The following is a 20,122-nucleotide window of genomic DNA, read 5'->3' as shown; positions in this document are numbered from 1 at the left end:
ATGTAACAAACTAAAGTGTCTCATTTTATCCACTTTAAATTACGCAATTCAATGTTAATTACATTCACAACATTGTGCCACTATCACCACAATCAATTACCAAAACTTTTTCATCACTCCAAACGGAAACTCCATAATAATTAAATATTAACTTCCCATTCCCAACTCCCACCATCCCCTGGTAATTTGTATTTCCTTCTTCCTGCTTGCTTTGGGTTTAGTTCTTCATGTAGTTCCTCCAAGTGTAAGTTTAGGTCTCCAGTTTGGTACCTTTCTGCTTTTTTAATGTTAGCATTTAGAGCTATAAATTTCCGTCTCAGCACTCAGCACTTACTTTACTTCCATCCTATAGTTTTGGTGTGTTGTGTCTTCACTTTCATTTGCCTCAAGATATTTCATAACTTCCCTTGAGATTTCTTCTTTGATTCATTCGTTGTTATGAGTATGTTAATTTCCACACATTTGTGAAGTGTTTTAATTCTCCCTCTGTTATTGATTTCTAGCTTCATTCCATTATGGTCAAAGAAGATATATGATTTTAAAGTTTTGAATTCATTGAAATTTGTTTTTTGACTTAACATGTGATCTCTCCTGAAGAATGATCCATGTGCACTGAAGAAAAATGTATATTCTATTGCTGTTCAATGAAGTATTCAAGATATGTCTGTTAGGTATAGTTTGTTTATAATATTGCTGAAGTTTTCTGTTTCCTTACTGAGCTTGTCTTTACGTTTTAGCAATTAGTGAGACCGGTGTACTGAAGTCTCCTCCTATTAATGTAGAACCATTTACTCCTCTCTTCAAATTCATCAATATTTGCTTCCTATAATTTTGGCCTCAGCCATTACATGCATATATATTTATAACTGTGATATCTTCTTGTTGAATTGATCCCTATATCAGTATATAATATCCTTTTTGTCCCTTGTAATAGTTTTGAGTAAAGTCTATTTTATCTGATTTTAGTTTAGCTTTTCCAGCTGCTTCTGCATGCAGGAAAAGTTCTGGGAAGATGAACCTGAGATGAGCATCCTGGTTTAGTCCTTCAGGCTGCCAGCCGGTGGGCTGGCACCGACATACAAGCACCCCAGTTTGCACACAGAGGTTACTCGGCTCCCTCTGGATCAAGGCTGGTAAGCACAATGTGAACACATGCCGGCTCCACACCATGCTGGGAGGAGATGGGGAGAGGGTCCAGCAAGGGCACCAGGAGCTTCTCCTGTTGTTACACTGTGTTCTCTTGTTTTAGAGCTCACCTTCTTACAGCAGCCCTCTAAATGTTTTCTGGAACTCTGACAAAGATGGCTCTGCCTGTTTTTCTAAGTTGTCCAAAGATTCTATGGTGTAAAGGAACCCTGGAACATCATATGTCACTATCTTGATAGATCCTAAGTCCTGAACATTTGGTAATTGATACAAAGAACTACCTACACAAGTGTTAGAAGAGCTGGGATGCCAAACAGGAGAAAGTGAAGCAGCAGCAGGAAGGAATTACCACCCCTATGGCTGGAGGGACATAAGGAGGAAGTAGTGTTTCCTAAATGCAGAATATATGTTATTGGTTTAGAGGGAGAAACGGGGAGGAGGCTGCCTAGTAAGAAGTCGGTCCACAGAGGAAATGTGATCTCTGTTGGAGATGCTACACAAGATTAAGAGATGTGGGGGAGAAATTCCTGGCTTCTCTTTCTCTCCCACCTTCAATTTCCTAATTGTAGCTCCGGTTGAGCAAATGTAGTCTGAAGTTTTCTAGGTGGAAACTTGGGAAATGTAGTTTGTAAATAAATCCTTGCCTTGCACCAGAAAGATAAAATTACCTCTAGGGAGGGAGTCAAAAGAACTGCATGTGGAGAGGTACAAAGTGGTCCTCAGCTCTATTAGTAAGCATTTATTAATTTAAGAATTAAATAAAAAATTAGAAGCAAATATGGCAAAATGTTAGCATTTATTATATTTTTGATGTGGGTAACTACAGCTTGTTATTCTCTTTATATTGCCATATATTTGGAAAATTTCACAATAAGACATTATTGTAGAAAAAAAGCAAATAAATTCTCCAGATGAATGGCCATAGCAAACATTCTCCTTGTTGACATTCTGCTTCATTTCTTACTTTCACTCCCAGAGATCCTCTACACCATTCCTAACGAACAGCAGCTCCTCTGGGTATCTTAGAGACCCTCCTACCACTGGAGTTGACTCTTTGGACATAATGGCATACAAAGGGAGCATGGGAGAGAGAGAGAGAGAGAGAAAGGGAAAGAATGGGGAGAGGTAAAACAGGGGGATGCTAAGAAAAGACAGGGGAGGAAGAGGATGACAAATTAGCATGAGCTTCCTCAGAGCCTGCCTGCCTTTGAATCTATAATCCTCCCTCTCACTACTTGGGTGGACTTGAGCAAGTTACCTGACCCTGACACCCACCACCTTGTCTCTGTTTCCTCTTCTGTAAAATGTGAATAAGCATACCTACCTGAAAGGGGTTATGGAAAGGGGACAATGAGTTAATGTTTCAGTTTGCTAATGCTGACAGAATGCAATATACTGGAAATGGATTGGCTTTTATAAAGGAGATTTATTAAGTTACAAGTTTACAGTTCTAAGAACATGAATATATCCAAATTAAGGAATCAAAAAGAGGATGCAATCACTTAAGAAAGGCTGATCTTGTCAGGGGGTTCTCTATCACATGGAAAAGCACATGGCGACATCTGCTGAACTTCTCTCCTAGCTTCTGGTCTTAAATATCTCTCTCAGCCCCAGTTTCCAGTGGCTTCCACCCTAACCATCTGTGTTTCTTTACTTAGCTTTCATCTCTTAGTTTAGCATCTCCAAACATCTGTGTCTTAGTTTCATCTCTCTGCTCTCTTGTCCACTCTTGTAAGGACTCAAGTAAATGAATTAAGGCCCACCTTGCTATGAAAACAACCTAATGGAAAGGTACCACCCACAATTGGGTGGGTCACAAATCCATGGAAACCACCAAATCTAAAGGTCCCACCCAACAATAGGTCTGCCCCAAAAGACTGGATTAAAGGAACATGGCTTTTCTGGGGTATGTAATAGTTTCAAACCAGCACAGTTAACACATATAAAAAGCACTTCATGGTGTTAGCAGCATGCTAAAGTCTCAATAAATGCAGTTACTATTTAGTCTTTTTTACCTTTATATTCTCAGTGGTAGCACAGTTCACAATATTAATATATGATCAAACAAGTAAAAGAAACTTCTGTTTGTTTTTCTAAGTCTATTATCCCAATGATGAGATGCTCTTAATTGAATATACTGGTTCTGATTAAACACTAGATTTTGGCATACAACAGGGCCACATGAAGTATGATTTCTGAAAAGCCTGATTAAAATTGGTTGCAGGTAGAGGGAAGTGCACGTCAGTGTAGTGAAGAAAGAAAGAATCCATTGGATAAGCTCATCAGGAGATTCAGCTTCAATATTCTGCTTTGAATGGATAATCCTCCAAATGAGAGACCCTGTAGACAAACAAGTATAAAAGAGAATATATTTCACATAGGAAAAGACTGGTTTAAATGGCGTACTTCTCTGGTGTATGGCATGGTTTTCATGGTCTCTTAACACTCTCTCCTTCTATCCCCCAAGATTCTGGGAGAATAGAGAAAGGGACCCACATCTCAACCTTCCCTCTAACTGATGTGAGAGGTGTTATAGGAAGGAGGGCAGGCAAGAAGTGACTAGGGTGCCAGAATAAACTCGGAATAATAGCTAATAATAAGGCTGGGACCAAGCTCTGTGCTAAGTACCTTGCAAGTCTTATCTCATTATTTCTCCCCACACTACAGGGTGAGGAATAATAATAGAACTGGCCATTTGGGGTTGTTGTGTGTATTAAATGAGTTAATGATTTAAAAAGGTGCTTAGAATGCTTGGTTCATCCTAAGCTAACACTCGATATTTATGTTATGTGGACAAAGAATCCACCAAGACTTAGAAAATGTATACAAGGTCACAGAGCTAATAAATAAGTGGTGAGCTAAGATCTGAAGACAGGTAAACTCACATCTGAGTCTGCCCTTTCTATTGCCTCTACCAGAAACAGTACTCAGAGCTGGAGAAGTAGGGTAGATTGGGAAGGGTCACATTTTTGATCGCCATTGCTTATCAGCCTAAATGGCTGCTACTTTGTTGTCCTCCCATAGAAGCAAGCAACTGCAAGATGGGGAGAAGTTGCCATGTGATACTGGGAGTGCACAAATAGATACAGAGTATCATGACATGAGAGCAATGCTTGAGATACTGAAACACTTTTTAAAAATTGAGAAATCAATTTTTTGGTTTTAAAAACAGTGGAAGAAACTCAAATAGTCATTAGCAGTCACAAATGCCATGAGTCATCTTCCCCAAAACAAGTATCCTCGATAAATTTAATCATTTAAAAACAGATTTATTATAAGGGAGGTAGAAAGTATTGAAGGAAAAGGGATTATTTAGACTAATTCCCTAGCAAGAATGAAAAATAGTTTTCAGATGTTTCTAATAATTTAAGGAAAAATTACTCCCACCTCCCTTAAAAGGTATTAATTTAAGAATTTAAGAAAATCTATTCTAGGAAGGCATTTCCTAACTTCACTATTCTTTAGAAACCCATTCTCCTGGAAATCTGTTTATATAATTAGTGGGTTTAAATATGCTACTGATTCCCAAATTTTTATCTGTAGTCCATACATTTCTTCATAACTTCACACTTATATATTCCACTACCTTTTTGACATCTGTACATATTCATCTAATAAGCATTGCACACATGTCCCAAATCACATTCTTGATTTCTTTCCCTAAATGGTAACTTCTTTAGTGTGTTACTCAGGAAAAACAAAAATAAAAACAAACTTGTAGTCATCTTTGATTCCTCTCTTTCTCTGGCAACCAGTTTGTAAACAAATTCAATTAGCCCTAGTTTTCAAATATATCCAGAATCTGATCATTCTTCATCTCCTCCATCACCATTACCAGCTCAAAGTAATGGTCAACTCTTCCCAAAACTATTGCAATAGTCTCCTTGTAGTCTTTTGATGTTAGACCCACTTGATTTCGGAGTGGGTCTTTTAAAACATAAATCAGATCATGCCACTCCTCTGCTCAAAATCCTCCAATGGCTTCTCATGTCACTCAGAGCTAAAACCCAAGCCCTTTCCTATGGTCGCATCATCCAAGCACTTTCTCCCTGACCTCACCTATATCCACTCTTTTGCTCACTCACTCTGTTGCAGCTTCCTTGCTATTTCTTGAATACTCCCCTAGATATCTACATGGCTCACTCCCTCACTTTCTTCAAATTTCTGCTCAAATGTCATCTTATCAGCCAAGCATCCCTGACCACCCTATAAAAATGATCAATCCTGGGTGGGCAACAGTAAGTCAGTGGCAGAGTTCTTGCCTGCCATGCCGGAGAACTAGTTCAGTCCAGGGCCTGCCCATGCAAGAAAAAAGAAAAAAAAAAAAAATATCAATCCTACAACCACCTACCACTTCCATCGCCTTGACCTCCTTAATTTTTCTGGGTAGTATTTATTATCCTCTGAAAATATGTTTTGATTTTCTGTTCTCCCTTTCTAGAATGTAACCTATGGAGGCAGGAACTTATAAAGGTGATATCCCAAGCACTTGATAGTCCCTGACATACAACTGAGGTCAACAAATAATTGTAGAATGAATGAATGCCTCTACCTTCTCCTATGGAATGGCATGCCTCTTACAAAAATCCTCACTCTAAATCCAGAATCTATATCAATTAAGGCTGTATCTCTCCTCCTAATGATTTTCTCCCAGATATTTTAATTTAATGTTTAAAACTGCCAGAAAAAATACCTGAAGACAAAGGTAGTCCCAGCTGCCTTCTAATCCTTCTGGCTAATCCCCTTCCAGTTTAGAAAAAATGCTGGCAATCTTTCATACAGGGTCACTTACTGCTCTATGGCACAGGCCTCCAGTTTCTGTTGAAGCTGAGTATAGTTGCCATCTCATTATCATTCAACTTAAAGTCGAAGACCTGGAAAGGTGAGAATTATTAAACATCATCAGCAAGACAATTTGTGGTGTGCTGGAATTGTCTAATATTGTCCCTATTCTAGCAGGAGTGAGCTCACATCACACCACAGGAGTTTCCTCTTTATGCCCACTGAATTTAACTCTAAATTATGTCTTCTTATAAAGAGTACAGTAGGTATGGGGGTTTTGTTCCAAAATTTACGGAAACCAGGACTCTAGGCATTAAAGAGCTGGTATGTGTAGTGTCTCTGATCTCTGATGGACATACAGGTTCTTCCAGAGGAAAAGTTTTTCAAGTGCTGTCCATACCCTGTCTAGGCTGGATAGTCGGTTTCAGTGAATGGCCCATGATCTAATACCTCAGGGGCAATCAAGCAATTTCTCAGTAAGTGTGAGACACAGCTATGCTCAGACATGACTGAGCATCACAGGTGGCTGCCCAGCACATCGCTGGTCTATGGGCTATTCATCTCAGCTCTTACCTGAAGTCTACTCCCTGGCCTGACTGATGACTGGGTAGTGAGCTATATGACAAGATCTTACAAACAATGCAGGGATGAAATGAGAAGGTTGGTTACTTGATTCTCCCTCTTCTCTCCTTTTTCACCAAGAAAAGCCAGGGCTAACCAGCAAGAAACTTACCTGAAAGTTCTCAGCAATCCGTTGAGGTGTCACAGACTTAGGGATAACAACCACATTCCTCTGGATATGGAATCGGATCAAAACCTGTGCACAAAGGAACATCATGTTCCCACTTTTCCATAAGGACCCCTCCCTCCACTGAAAGGAAAAATATAACATTGCTCTGCAGCTCACTGTGCTTTACTTAAAATAGCTAATATTTTGTGAAAACTTCATAACTATGAGACTTTTCAGACACCTACTTGAATACCTCTCTTGATCCTCACAACAATTCTACGAAGCTGGTACTATGATTATCCCTATTTAGAAAGTAAGGAAATGGGCTTGGGTCAGGGCTTGAGGTCACAAGGTTGATAGGTGGTATAACTGTGACATGATCCTAGATCTCTCTGGCTCCAAAAGCCACGTTCATGTCCCTGGGAAACAGGGCTCAACAAGAAGCTATTAAACAGATGCTATCCCAGGTTCAATGATAACCTTTGTAATTCCAAGAGGTTCAAACAGGACTTTCGAAAAAGGGCTTTATTGGGCTTCATCTCCTCTTTTCTTCTCCTTCAAAGAATTGAAGGAATACAACACAGGAAATGAAACTCAAGGCTCTATGTTGCAGGGAGGAAAAAACAGTATACTTTGTACCTGGGCTGTGGTTTTTCTGTGCTTTGCAGCAATCTCCTTTATCTTGGGATCCTCCAGCAGTGAAGGTTCCCCTGGCTTGGCCCTAGAGGGAGAAAGATGGCTGGTGTGAACATTTAGATGAACATCCCTAAAGATGGTCCCAAGGCTGATCATCCCAGCTTCTCCATCTGGGAGACACAGAAAGAGGGCCTCAAAGCTTTGTATCTTTCCAGTGAGCCCTCTCATGGGCTTCAAAGCCCGGTCTTTAAAAAATATATTTATATATTTCTATTGAGAAATCTCCACACACACATAGTCCAACCATATTATACAATCAATAGCTCGCTAATATCATCACATAATTGTGTGGTCTTCATCATAATCATTTTTAGAACATTTGCATCACTCCAGAAAAAAAAATAAGAAAAAAAAGAACTCATTCATCCTATACCCTTTACCCCTCCCGCTCATTGACCAACACTATTTCAGTCTATCTAGTTTTTACCCTTTATCTTCCCTCATTATTTCCTTATTTTTATCCATTTTTTTTTTTTTACTCATGTGTCCTGGCTAAAAGGAGCTTTAGACACAAGGTTTTCACAATCACATGGTCACATTGTAAAAGTTATATAGTTAGACAGTCTTCAAGAATCACGGCTACTGGAACAGAGTTCAACACCTTCAGATACTTCCCTCCAGCCACTCGAAGTCTGCCCTTTTGAAAAGTCTATCCAAGAATGAGTGACTGAACCTGAATATTCCCAGAGAGTCAGATATTTTGCTATGAAAAAAGAATCCCATTTTTTTCACCATAATTTCTTTAAGTGTCCAAACATATTGTCCTAAACACAGTTTTATTGCCAGTGGCATATTGTCTCATATCAACATGAATCAACTATTAAACATTTTCTTTTAAAGAGCATCAAGGGAAGGACCCCTCAGAAAACTCACCAAGGTCTATCTGGAGAACCCAGGGGGCTGTAGGCAGTGACTACAATGCCCTTGGAGTGGCAGTACTGGATCAGTTTCTCCTGTGTGAGGTATGGGTGACACTCGATCTGCAAAAGCAAACAATCCCCCATCACTAGTGAACTTGACCTGCTTTTTGAGTGACTCAAAGGGAGCTCATACACACGTTCATGAGCCCCTGCCACACACACACACACCACCAAGAAAATATCCAACTCTATACACTGCAAGGCAGAACCTGAAATCCATCTCACTTTTCTCCAACACAACTTCAAACTGAGATGAGACTCAGTACATAAAATTGAACTTGTCTCTGAAAGTTTAAGGGTAATATCCCTCTCACCCTTTTACTGAACAGAATTTACCTGGTTAGCCACTGGTTTATGTTTCAGTCCAGGTTTGTTCAGAAGTCTTTCGATCTGGAAGTGGTTGAAGTTGGAGATCCCAATGGCTTTCACTAGCCCCTCATCCACCAGCTCTTCTATTACCTGTTATAAAATGGAATACCCATCAGGCAGTACACAGGGACTACAAGGACAATGGCTTGGTTTCGTTGTGTCTGGGAAGGAGCTAGGAAAGATTTGCCACAGAAGAGTGCACTGACGTATAAAAAGGAAATTTCAATTCAGCCTGACAATACCCATCTAGAATTGGTTCCAGCCCCACTGCCCTCATCTAGACCAAATGTAACAAGGAGCAAAAGTCAAAGGTTTTGTGTTTTAGTCTCTCCTCACCCAACCCTGGTGACCTGGCTCAGCCTGGAAATGTGGGTACAACATAAGGAGAAGCATTACATGCCTTGGCTCTGGTTCACTCTCACCCACACCACCCACAGTTTGTTTTGCATTCATATCAGGGCTACTGTGTAAAGTCATGTAGATTGTGCTGGGGGAGGGCACCTAGTCAAGGTGTTGTAGGGGGCTGTAGTCTGGCCTACAGCCCACTTAGCAAGCCATGCTTCTTTAGTGCAGAAACTGTGAACACCTGAGGGGGTGTAAGTTTTTCTAACTTTTTTTGCCTATAAGGAGAAATTTTTTCTAAAGAATAATTTTTCCCAAAGATACCATAATGTTAGCAACAACTCCCAATTCAACATGTATTGATTGTTCATTTGTTACACATTCAGATCCTGCCAAGAATTGTAGAGATATAATACTGTATAGCGTGCTTCCTTCTTTCAAGAGCTGCACAGTTCAATTAAGTGCTAGGATTCCCTTCTGCAAAACAATTAGTCTTGCCTCTCAGGCTGAATCATACAGTTTGGCTTTGGCATAGCACAGAGACTATGGGAGGTCAGGAAAATAGGGACTAACATAGGCTGCAGTTGTCAAGGGAGAATGTATGCATGGAGCTTCAATAGGGCTTCAAAAAACAACTTGGAGAAAAGAGACTAAACAAGCAGTTGGGGGAACAAAGCCAGAGCAAAGGCACAAGCAAAGGAAGAGCAAAAGCACGAGGTGTTCAGGACACTTTATCTAGTGGCTCTCAAGCTTGGCTGTACTTTGGAATCATTTGAGGGCTTTAAAAAGTACTGATGCAGGTTGCACCCCAAGAGTCTCTTACTGAATAGTCTGAGATATGACCTTGGTATTGGAATTCTTAAAACTCCCCAAGTGATTTTAAAGTACAGGCATCAGTTGAGAACCACCAGGGTAAAGACGATTCAAAGTGGCTAAAGAATTTAGAATTAATAAGATTGCAAACCCCTTTGAACTCCTGAGTTCAACAGTGAGATAATATAAAAGGTTTTGTGACTATAATTTTTTCCTTCTCTCTGCATCAGGATATTCACAAGGTTTCTCCTGGACTAGTTGTGGGCCCCCATAAACGTACACTATCAACATACTTAATCCTGCCTATTTCATCTAATCCTTCTGCCTTTGACCATCAATATAGTCTCATGCATTTAAAATATTTTATTCAATAGTCATTCTCAAATTCATCAGGGAGAAAGCCCTGAGGAAATCAGGGTGCTTTTTTTTTCTTTTGCATGGGCAGACACCAGGAATCAGGGTACTTTTTTGCAGAGAACAGTGACATAATTGGAATGTTAAATACCATCATAAGAGCTAGGGATAAAATCTTTTGGAACGAACTTGGAGATATGCTAGTCTCCACATTTTCCAAAGAAATAATTCCAAAAATATTTAAAAGGTCACGTTTTACAAAGATACTATCAATGACAGAAGCCATCTTATCAAATTTAAGATAAGATGCAAAGGGTGAGGGCTGCTGAATCCTTAGGCTATGTTGTAGATCTTTCCCCTATTTTCCATTCACAAAAATAAAACACTCATTGACTTGCATCTATGCTCTAATCTACCATAATGCTAATGAAACCATCAAACCTGAATTGTTTAAGATTATGTAACCTGATACTGGCTCAGGTGGGCATTAAGATAAAAAGAATATGTAAATTTCTTAAAGACAAAACAAAATAATCCATGTTTCAACTCACAGTTTGAACCCTCTGTCTAGGACTTCCAGGGCTATGTTTCAGCTCGAATCTTATAGAGATGTTCTGTCACATTTTACCATAGGGAATTAGCAGACACAGATGAGAAACTGGTGTTGATATGACATTTTCCCAAGAGTATTTGATTTAGTCGATTTATAGTCTCTCACTCATGAGATATATTTCAAATAATTCATTATTCAGTTTGGCTTTTGATTGCATAAATTAAGATCAATCTCTCCTCAAAGTTGTGAAGCCTCTGTACAACATTCCTGACTGTCACCCAGATTCTCTTAGGGAACTTTCAGCACCCAGGAGTTTGCCTTACTGCAAAGATGGCATGTGCCAATACTGGAAAACCAGGAAATGGTTCTTGGAAATGGTCATCAGTAGGTAATAGTTCTGCCTTCTGGGGTTCTATCACTGTCAACTATTTGGAGAAAACTATCTAATATAGGCAATCAAGAGACAGGTATATACAACCATCAAACCCAGACTCCTGTGCACTTAGCCACTGAGTAGCCAAGATAAAAATGAAGCTCTATGTGTTTGACTCAATTTTATTCATTAAACCCTCTGTCTGGGGGAATAAGTACTTTAAAACAACAGCAAATAGAAGCCAGCTGAGGGTTTGATGGTTTGTTTCTTTTAACCACTTTTTTGATTAAAAGTATAACTTAGCAGTCTCTTCAAAGGATCTAGGTGCTAGATCCTAATTACCACTTGTCCAGCAGATCCAATGGTAATATTGAATATAGTTCTTTATTATGACCAATGTTTTTGTTTTTCTTTTTATATACAACTCAGAGAGCTTCAGGACGATCTTCAAACCCAACCTATATAAGTCCAGATTGTTTTCTCCCTACTTCATTTTAATAACCTTTCCTTTGCTAGAAGCATATTTAATGATTTGCTGGCCAAAGATAAAGCCCTGCATATACTCACATTAGCTAACTTATCCTTACCAGATAGTGGCTTTCTGCTTCATTACCCTTTCCCTCAGTTATCACGTCACTTTTCATATCTAAATGTCCCTTCCACTTGTAGAAGCTTAAACAGCAGGGATTCTGTGAAATGCTTTTATGAGGTATATGCTTTTGAACAAACATTCTATGGAAAAATTACATTTAATTGAATTATATTGATTATAAGCGCTTCAGAAAAGATAGGCTTAATACATTTCGAGTTGTATGCCAGTTTGAAACTGTGCTGTGCCCCAAAAAAGCCATGTGTTTTAATCCTCATTCAATATTGCTGAGTGGGAGCTTGACTGTTTCCATGGAGATGTGACCCACCCAACTGTGGGTGATAACTTTTGATTAGATGGCTTCCATGGAAATGAGTCTCTACCAATTGAAGGTGGGGTTGCTTATTTGAGCCTTTAAGGAGGTAACCATTTTGGAAAAATCTCAGGACCATAAGAGCCCATACAACCAGAGACCTTTGGAGATACAGAAAATAGGAAAGCCTTATGAAATAAGGATAGGAAGCTAGCAGACTCTCCATGTGCCTTTGTAGCTGAGAGAAAAATCCCAAACTTCATCAGCCCTTTCTTTGGAGTTAAGGTGTTCTGGACCCATCAGCCTTTCTTAAATTAAGGTGTCTTTTCCTGGATGCCTTAGTTTGGACATTTTTACAGCCTTGCCTCAGACTTGTAAACATGCAACTTAATAAATTCCCTTTTTAAAAAGGCTGTTCAGTTTCTGGTATATTGCATTCCAGCAGCTTCCAAACTAAAACACACTGTAAACCACAATATCAAATCACAACTACCTATATTCTCTCTCGCCCACACTGGAAAGTTGATAAATAACACACAACTCTTTGAGTTTTTAGTTACTATTAATTTTTGTCTTCCTCATTCATTCTATTCTCTCATATGCGAGAGGATCCAACAGTTAGTGAAAAAATTATCAGAGAAAAAAATTCATTCTATAATTCAGCTTTGAATATAAATTATGGGACAAAGATCGTTGTTTCAACTGAAAGGAGGGAAACTCCTGTTCTCTGGAGGTTTAAATCTGTACTCACTGGGGGGCCACTTTCTGTACTAATAGCTTTAGAGGTTGGACTGGAAAGTAAGATAGACCTGGGTCCAATTGCAAATCTGCCCCCACTTGCTGCATGACCCAGCAAGTCACCAATCTCTCCAGGTCTCAGTTTCCTCAATTGCAAATGGAGAGAGTAGCAGCACCTGCCATCTTGGGCAGTGGTGACTGAGATTGCTGACTAAAGTTCCTGCGTTCAGTAAGTATTAGTTATCTTAACCTTTATCCATGCTAAAAGATATGTATTATTAGTATCTATTATAAGATGTGCTTTTTTTGTTTGTTTTAAGATGAGGAAAGTGAGATTTAGAGGAGCTAAATAACTTCCCCAACTTCCTCAGCTAATCTAATGTGCAAACTCAGGCCAAAACCCCTGTTCTCATGCCTCTGCCCTGGTTTGAGAAGAGAACATGCATACTGCAGATTGGGGTACATTATATTTCCATTCTCAGGCTTAGTTTTGGAAACGTAAATATTATCAAAAACAACCAAAGCCTAAAGTAGTCTGGAAGGAATGAGAAGTGCTACACCTTGATGGTGATGAAATTACACAGCATAAAGTACATGGGCTATGTCAAATCAGTGTGGAAACCTGTGAGTTACTGAAGAAAAGTTTTCACTCCCAGCACATTTAGAAGCTGGAACCTACCTCCCAGGCATCCAAGAATGTTGTTTTACTGGGAAGAATATTGCCTTTATCATCTTTAGGGAACCAGTCCTTCCCAGGCTGTAAATGAAAACAAAAATCTTAAATAGGTCCATCCCCTTATTCCATATTATCCACAGCCCCTTCTTCCAACATGAAAAAGTTAGAATGGCCATAGCCCAAATACCCCTAAAGAGTGGGAGAAAGATCAGAGGTGATGATGAAGTTATACATAAAAGGTCAGGTTTAACATATGAGTGTGAGTGCTGAATCATTATACTATTTCTTTTAACTTCCAGTACCTTAGAGCAGCTAGAAATAAAATTGTAGAATTATAACCCATACCAAACTCTGAAATCTGTTTATTATTATTACAATGTACTTTGAAATTTATTGCTTTTTTGTATATATGTTATTTTTCACAATAAAAAATTATATAAATAGTAAAAAAAAAAATATCCAAACAGTCGAGGCCGGTTGGAGCTGGGGTGGGGTGGAATTGACTAAAAAGGGGTTCAAGGGGACTGTGCAGTGATAGAGATATTCTGTATCTTGATTGTGGTGGTAGTTACTAAGGCATATATATTTGTTAAAATGTATTAGTCCTTGCTCCTTTTATCCAGGATATGGACAGAGGATTTTAAAACTACGGATAAAAAAAATAAATAAATGACAGGGGAGATAAGGAGTAAAATAAATTGGGTAGATTGAAATACCAGTGGTCAAAAAAAAAAAAAAAAAAAACCAACTTAAACTGGAACCTGCACCTGGACACTCAAATTCCATGAAATAAGGTTCCAGGGTCCTGACTCATGCTAAACACATACATCTGCATGGTCATTTTTGAAGCTCTGGATTATAAACCTTAAGAATGTGGGTTTAAATAAAATTTCTAAATCAGTCTCCTATCATACATAAATCACTATATTTTAGAAACTGTTGGATTAATTTTATTTCAAAAAAAAAATACCATTTTTACCACAGATAATAACCTCATATTCCCAGAATCTATTTACACTTGGGGCAAATTTTCATTTAAAGACAACCTGTCGAGGGCGGGCCGCGGTGGCTCAGCGGGCAAAGTGCTTGCCTGCTATGCCGGAGGACCTCGGTTCGATTCCCGGCCCCACCCCATGTAACAAAAACGGAGAAACAGAATACAATAAAACAAGAAAATGTTTAAAAATGTTTCCCTTTCTTCCTTCCTTCCTTCCTTCTATCCTTCCTTCCTTCTCTCTGTCTTTCCTTTAAAAAAAAAAAAAAAAAAAAAAAAAGACAACCTGTCGAAAGCTAGATCCCTGGGGTGTGGTTTTCTGGGAAAATATCACAATTTTATCCTGCAGCCTCAGGAAGCCTGGCATGAGGAATGGCAAGGGAGCCTCACCTTAGCAGGGCCCTGAGGTGAGAGATGGAGTGTTCCTGTCCCCTCCTGACTTTCAAGAGCCAGAAGGAGTGGAGCCCGAGGCAATGAGCAGGGTTTCTTCATAAAGGGTTGGCTCTACTCCAGCACGAACACACTTGGGTTTATGTCAGAGGCCTCACCCAGGGTGTGCCTCTGTTAACAAGAGGGTTGAGCCCTGAGATATTAAGTACATTTCTCAAGAGTTTTTGAGGACAAAGGCAACATGGCAGCTGAGCTTCTCTAGGCTGCCAGAAATCAAGATTCCTCTCAGACATAACAGAGGAAACCCAGGCATGTGGCCATCTAAGCAGCTACCAGTGGCCTTGACCTCATTTCCAGGCCAGAACCACTTTGCCCCATCATCTCCTGAAGACCTGCACTTCACAGATATGAAATTCAAGACCCCCAGCTTCAGTGCTGCCATACCCCTGATATACTGATATTTTCTGGCCTCTACTTAGGAACTAGAGACTGGGACAGGGAGTACCACAAACCTGTAATCCCTGTGGAAAGTGAATAAGATAGAGGTCCAGATAGTCCAGTTTCAGATCCTTGAGGGTCTTCTGGAAGGCTTCCCTCACAAGGGGTCTCTCAAAAAAGGTGCACCATAACTGCCAAGGGGACAACAATGAAGTATTAGGGAAAAAGTATGCATTTTCCATCCTATTTGATTTACAACCTGGTCTGACATGGGAACAGGTTGCATATAAAAATGGTCAAGACATGATTAAGATATGCAAGGCACCCAGGGCTCAGCAAGTCATTGATATTTCTTAAGTGTTGAGGGCAATTTATTTTCTTAATTAAGGTAGCACTTGTCTCTTATATTATTTAGTATATTGACCATTATATCAATATTTGTGTACCCATGGTATACCCCTCCATGGATATAGGCTTTCTGGGGGCAATGATTGAGTCTAACACTTAAATTTCAAGCAGTTTTAGATTTTTGGGTGCAATTACCCTTATTCTGCAATCCCATGTCACCAGTTCTATCAGGATTCATATAACAACTTTATACAGTTTATCCACACTCTCATTTTACTACAGTGAAATAAAAGACAACAAACACATGATAATTTAAAAAAATGCTCCCGGGCTTTTCCAAACCCCACTTGATTGAAAATCTCAGGGTTATAGGCATAGAGACCACAGTAAAGAAAAGTAGGCTTTGGGAGTAATTCCTGATTGTACCCTTAATCTTTGATAGCCTTTGAGCAGATTTAATCCCACTGGCAGTGAAGCCATCCCCAGTATGGGAAAATCAACTCAAGGAAGAAGCAGCATCTCAGCATAGTATTGCTGGTCTGTAGTGTGGTTTGTATGTATCCAGGTTTGCTATAAAGGCAGAGACCAAGAGGGCTGGGGGAAATAACTCGATTACTGGTTGGAAAGGCTGACAGGATCCTTGGTGTAGCAGACCAAATCCACATATTTCAGCTGTCCCTGATGTTATGTGCTCCTGCCAAATGAGACACAATTACCTTGCTAACGATGAAGAGATCTTCCCGCTTAACAACCTTCTCTTGGATCTTCTCTTGGATGGCTTCGCCAACTTCATCCTCGTTAAGGTAGACATAGGCACAGTCGATGTGGCGATATCCTACATCAATTGCTGTCTTCACAGCTTCTTTGACTTTGCCTGGAGGAGACTTAGAGAAAAAGTCCATCACATGCTCTTATCCCCAGGCCACCTCCAATGGGGTCTACTAAACTGCCCAGCCTCTCCAAACCAAGGCCTTCCAGGGGATGCCTGGAAGGAAAGCACACTTTGGAAAACATTTCAAAGGAGATAGAAGGAAAGTGGATTAGTTTGTGTTTATTGGCTCACATCCTATCCAAACTAAGGGTTAATTTCCATCTAATCCATGTTTACCTTCCAGCCCAGAAATATCTCCAGGTCTATGAGAGTAACAGATGGCTCCTACTGCAACACTTTCTAAAAATCGAGCTGATAACCGAGGGAGATAATTTAGAGGAACTTTCAGAAAAGTTCTCTAAACAGGGATAAGGGTCAGGAAAATGGTCAGGACAGCATAAATCCAGACTCTACCACTTACTTCATATCTCTGAACCTTTCCACATGATGGGAATAATAGTCCCTGCCTCATCACGTTCTGTTAAAGGCAAAGTACAGGGCATGGCACACTGTAAGACTCAATAGATGTGAGCTATTATGTAAAGATTGCTTAAAAAAAGGGAGAAATAGAAAAAATGTAAGAATGCAGTTTCTTTTTTCCCTCAAATCAAAAAAATGGAAACAGCATCAGAAATATCACATTTGGGTCTAACTTGGTCTTGCCAAACAATTAAAAATAAAAGAAAGCATAGTATTAGTCTCTTTTTAAAAACAAAATCTCTTTTGAACCTTTTACTCTGAAATAATGCACATCTGAAAAAGTAAACAATGCAAAGAAGTCCAGCTGTACCAGCGCCCAGGACAAAATAGAGACAGTTATTGGCAGCTAGAGTACTCCTGGGTCCACTGCTAGCCTCTAGGCCCTTCCTCACCTCCCCTGATAGGTACATTATCTTTTAAAGATTCTATCCTCCCAGGTCTTGAACACGGTTTCCGTCATAATCCTCACATCCAGTTCTGAAATTCCAAAAACAATTTTCTGATAAATAAATATAGGGTTACCAGATCCACCAGGGAACTGGACATAATTCTTTGCCACATTTCTATCAACGTCGAAGCCCTGATTAGAAGCAAAACAGCCCTGTCAAGCAAGAGAGGATGCAACTGAAGGGAACTGAAATCAATCTGCTCACCCACATTGACCAAAAACACATCCTGAGAATGATTTACCCTCTACCTAGAAGAGGAGATTGGAAAGATGGTATGCAAAGGAGAGAACCAGAGAAGAAAGAATCAACAGAGATTAGCCATGAGGGACAAAAAAGAACTATGAGTTAGAATGTTCCTCCTGGAAGTTACATCTGGTGATTCTAGCATTGTCTGAAATGGAAAAGAAGTTAGAGTCAGAAGACGATGGAAAAACATTTATAAATTATCCAATGTAGACTCACGTATCTGCTTCACTGAGCACTGAGATACAGGAAGTGCCAGATGACATTAGCACAGCAAGGCAGATTACTGAGCTCCTGACTCCCGTTTCAGGTTCTCCTCATGCTGGGCCCATCCTCCTGCTAGTAGGACTTCTGGAACTTTGATGTGCATGGGAATCACCTGCGTGATCTTGTTAAAGTGCTGATTCTAACTCAGTTGGCCTGGCATTGGGTCTGAGAGTGCATTTCTAACAAACTTCCCAGATGATACTGAAGCTGCTGGTGCAAGGCCCATACTGTCAGTAGCAAGGGATGGCAGGATTTTCTGAGCTTTCTTCCTTTCAGTCCTTTCAACCACCTATCCAGCAGCAAACATAAAACTTTGTAAAATGTTAAGCCCCTTTCAAAGTACTGAAGCCAGGAAGTATGTAAGGAAACTGCCCTGGAAAACAGCTGCTTGAAACTAGATACTTGCTAGTGAGGTTCTCCCTCACCAGGGCTGGAAAAATACAACATTTGAACTTTGAGACCTGAGAAAGGAAAGCAACCTCCACCTGGCTGCTGCAGCCTCCTCCAGGCTCCAGGGCTGAGCCCTCACTTCCCCAAAAGGACATAGGGGCTTTCACAGCTGCACATAGGGAAGAGAAAATATCCAGAAGCCCCATGAAAGAAGCAAGTATCCAAATACTGTCATATTTACCTTCCAGGTGCCAAGTCCCACAACGGGCATCTTGGCTTTGGTACTGAGTTCCACGAAGGTGGCCATGGTTGGTGCAGAAACAGTTCTGGGAGCAGAGAGATGGCTTTGTGCCCTGCTTAACTAGGCTGGCTCTGACATCAGAGGGAGGAGCTGGAGGTTGGGGCAGGACTTGGTTTCCTGCCAGGGCTTGGCCAGGAAATCCTTGCCTCATGATTCATGTTTATGAAATTTAAACATGCAACTTCAGAGAAAGTTTCCCCTAGTCCAAAATGCAGGAATTTCTTTAGGACAGTGGTACTTTGTGGTTATGTGAATTTTTGTTTTCCTTTGCTAGTTTATGAAAAGGAAAATGAAACTGTGCACGTATTCGTATTTAATTTGCATCTAATTGTTGTACAATTACAGACTGAGAATGGAAACTGCCGATTAACCACATGAACAGTTTTTCGTGTATCCATATTTTCCATTTATTTAGGATTTTTGTATTTGCTCAATTGTTTATAAGGAAATTTTTAAGTTTCTGTGACTTATTGTAATAAAAAGTTTTGATTATAAAATTTATATCTTCATTATAGAAATCTGGAAAATATAAAAGGTTATAAATAAGGAAACATAGAGCATCTGTGTTCCCATCTCTCAGTATTCCATTGCCAGTGTGCTCCTCTCCTCCAGCCTTTTTTCTGTGCATACAGTTTGGGCTACAATTTCAAAACTTACCCCAAGAAAAGATACTTTCTATTCATTTGTAAAATCTTTCTTTATAACCATTTTTATGGTTGTATAAATGTCTGTTTTATAGATACAGTTTAGTCTATCATTTCCTCTATGCTTATGGATGTAGGTTGTTTTCAGTTAATTGCTATCATGAATAAATAACATTTCAAGGAACATCATTGTAAGTAAAGCCTGGACACATTTTGGCTACCTTCCTTGACTTCTATACCAAGAAGTGGGATTATGGGAACAAAAGGAAATTTATTTTATTTTATTATGTAGGATGTGGATCAAAATAGATTTTTTCTCCAAAAGGCAAACTTTCCCAGCACCATTTATTAGAATAATACATCCTTGCCATAGTTTATGATGTTTCCACACAGCAATTTCAAACCAGCACACTTAATACATATAAAAAGCACTACATGGTATTGACAGCATGCTAAATTCTCAGTAAATGCTGTTATTATTTACTCTTTTTTAATGATTTGCTTGCCAAGATAATGCCGTTCATTATCTTCTGCTTTCTACTCCAGTACCCTTCCCGTCAGTTATCACATCAATTTTAATATCCAAATATCTAAATTTTTTCTCAAGCCAGCAGGAATATTGTGAAATGCTTACAGATACAGACTTCTGAGTAAACATTCCATAGAAAATTTACATTTCATTGGATTATAGCAATTATAGACTCTTCAGAAAGAAAATTACGTTAAATACATTTTTGAGCTGTATACTGCAGTAGCAATCAAACTATGTGTGTCCTCCCTCACCTGCTGAAAGCTAAGAAAATAACACAGTTAACTCTTGTGTTTTTTTTCACTACTATTATCAGCTTCCTCATTCACTCTGCTCTCTCATTTGTAAGAGGACACTATCGTTTATGAAAAAATTATCAGGAAA

General features: G+C 39.4%; 1 protein-coding gene and 1 long non-coding RNA gene across 3 annotated transcripts in view; one reads left to right on the top strand and one right to left on the bottom strand.

The window, feature by feature from the left end:
* The window catches only part of LOC143664480 (uncharacterized), a 224,880-nt gene extending 223,073 nt beyond the window's left edge, over positions 1 to 1,807 (top strand). Inside the window, exon 6 of the long non-coding RNA XR_013166581.1 lies at positions 967 to 1,807. This is a non-coding gene — a long non-coding RNA (uncharacterized LOC143664480). The remainder of the gene's footprint in view (positions 1 to 966) is intronic.
* A 741-nt stretch (positions 1,808 to 2,548) lies between these two features.
* Positions 2,549 to 18,656, bottom strand: LOC143664019 (aldose reductase-related protein 2). 2 transcript variants are annotated; one of them, XM_077137607.1, is made up of 10 exons: positions 18,506 to 18,656; positions 16,281 to 16,448; positions 15,291 to 15,407; positions 13,398 to 13,475; positions 8,611 to 8,733; positions 8,228 to 8,334; positions 7,298 to 7,379; positions 6,662 to 6,745; positions 5,953 to 6,020; positions 2,549 to 3,501 (listed from the first exon to the last, which is right to left on the bottom strand). In XM_077137607.1, exons 1-10 carry the CDS (start codon positions 18,569 to 18,571, stop codon positions 3,444 to 3,446), a joined length of 951 nt encoding a protein of 316 aa, XP_076993722.1. In that variant the 5' UTR covers positions 18,572 to 18,656; the 3' UTR covers positions 2,549 to 3,443. The 2 variants fall into 2 exon arrangements, with proteins under 2 accessions (XP_076993722.1, XP_076993648.1); XM_077137533.1 differs by having other exon boundaries at positions 2,549 to 3,486; positions 5,939 to 6,020; positions 18,506 to 18,655.
* Between the last annotated feature and the right edge of the window lie 1,466 nt (positions 18,657 to 20,122).

This window comes from Tamandua tetradactyla, chromosome 1 (genome assembly GCF_023851605.1).
Source record: "Tamandua tetradactyla isolate mTamTet1 chromosome 1, mTamTet1.pri, whole genome shotgun sequence".
NCBI classification, from domain to species: domain Eukaryota; kingdom Metazoa; phylum Chordata; class Mammalia; order Pilosa; family Myrmecophagidae; genus Tamandua; species Tamandua tetradactyla.
This window is presented reverse-complemented; position numbering and strand designations above follow the sequence as displayed.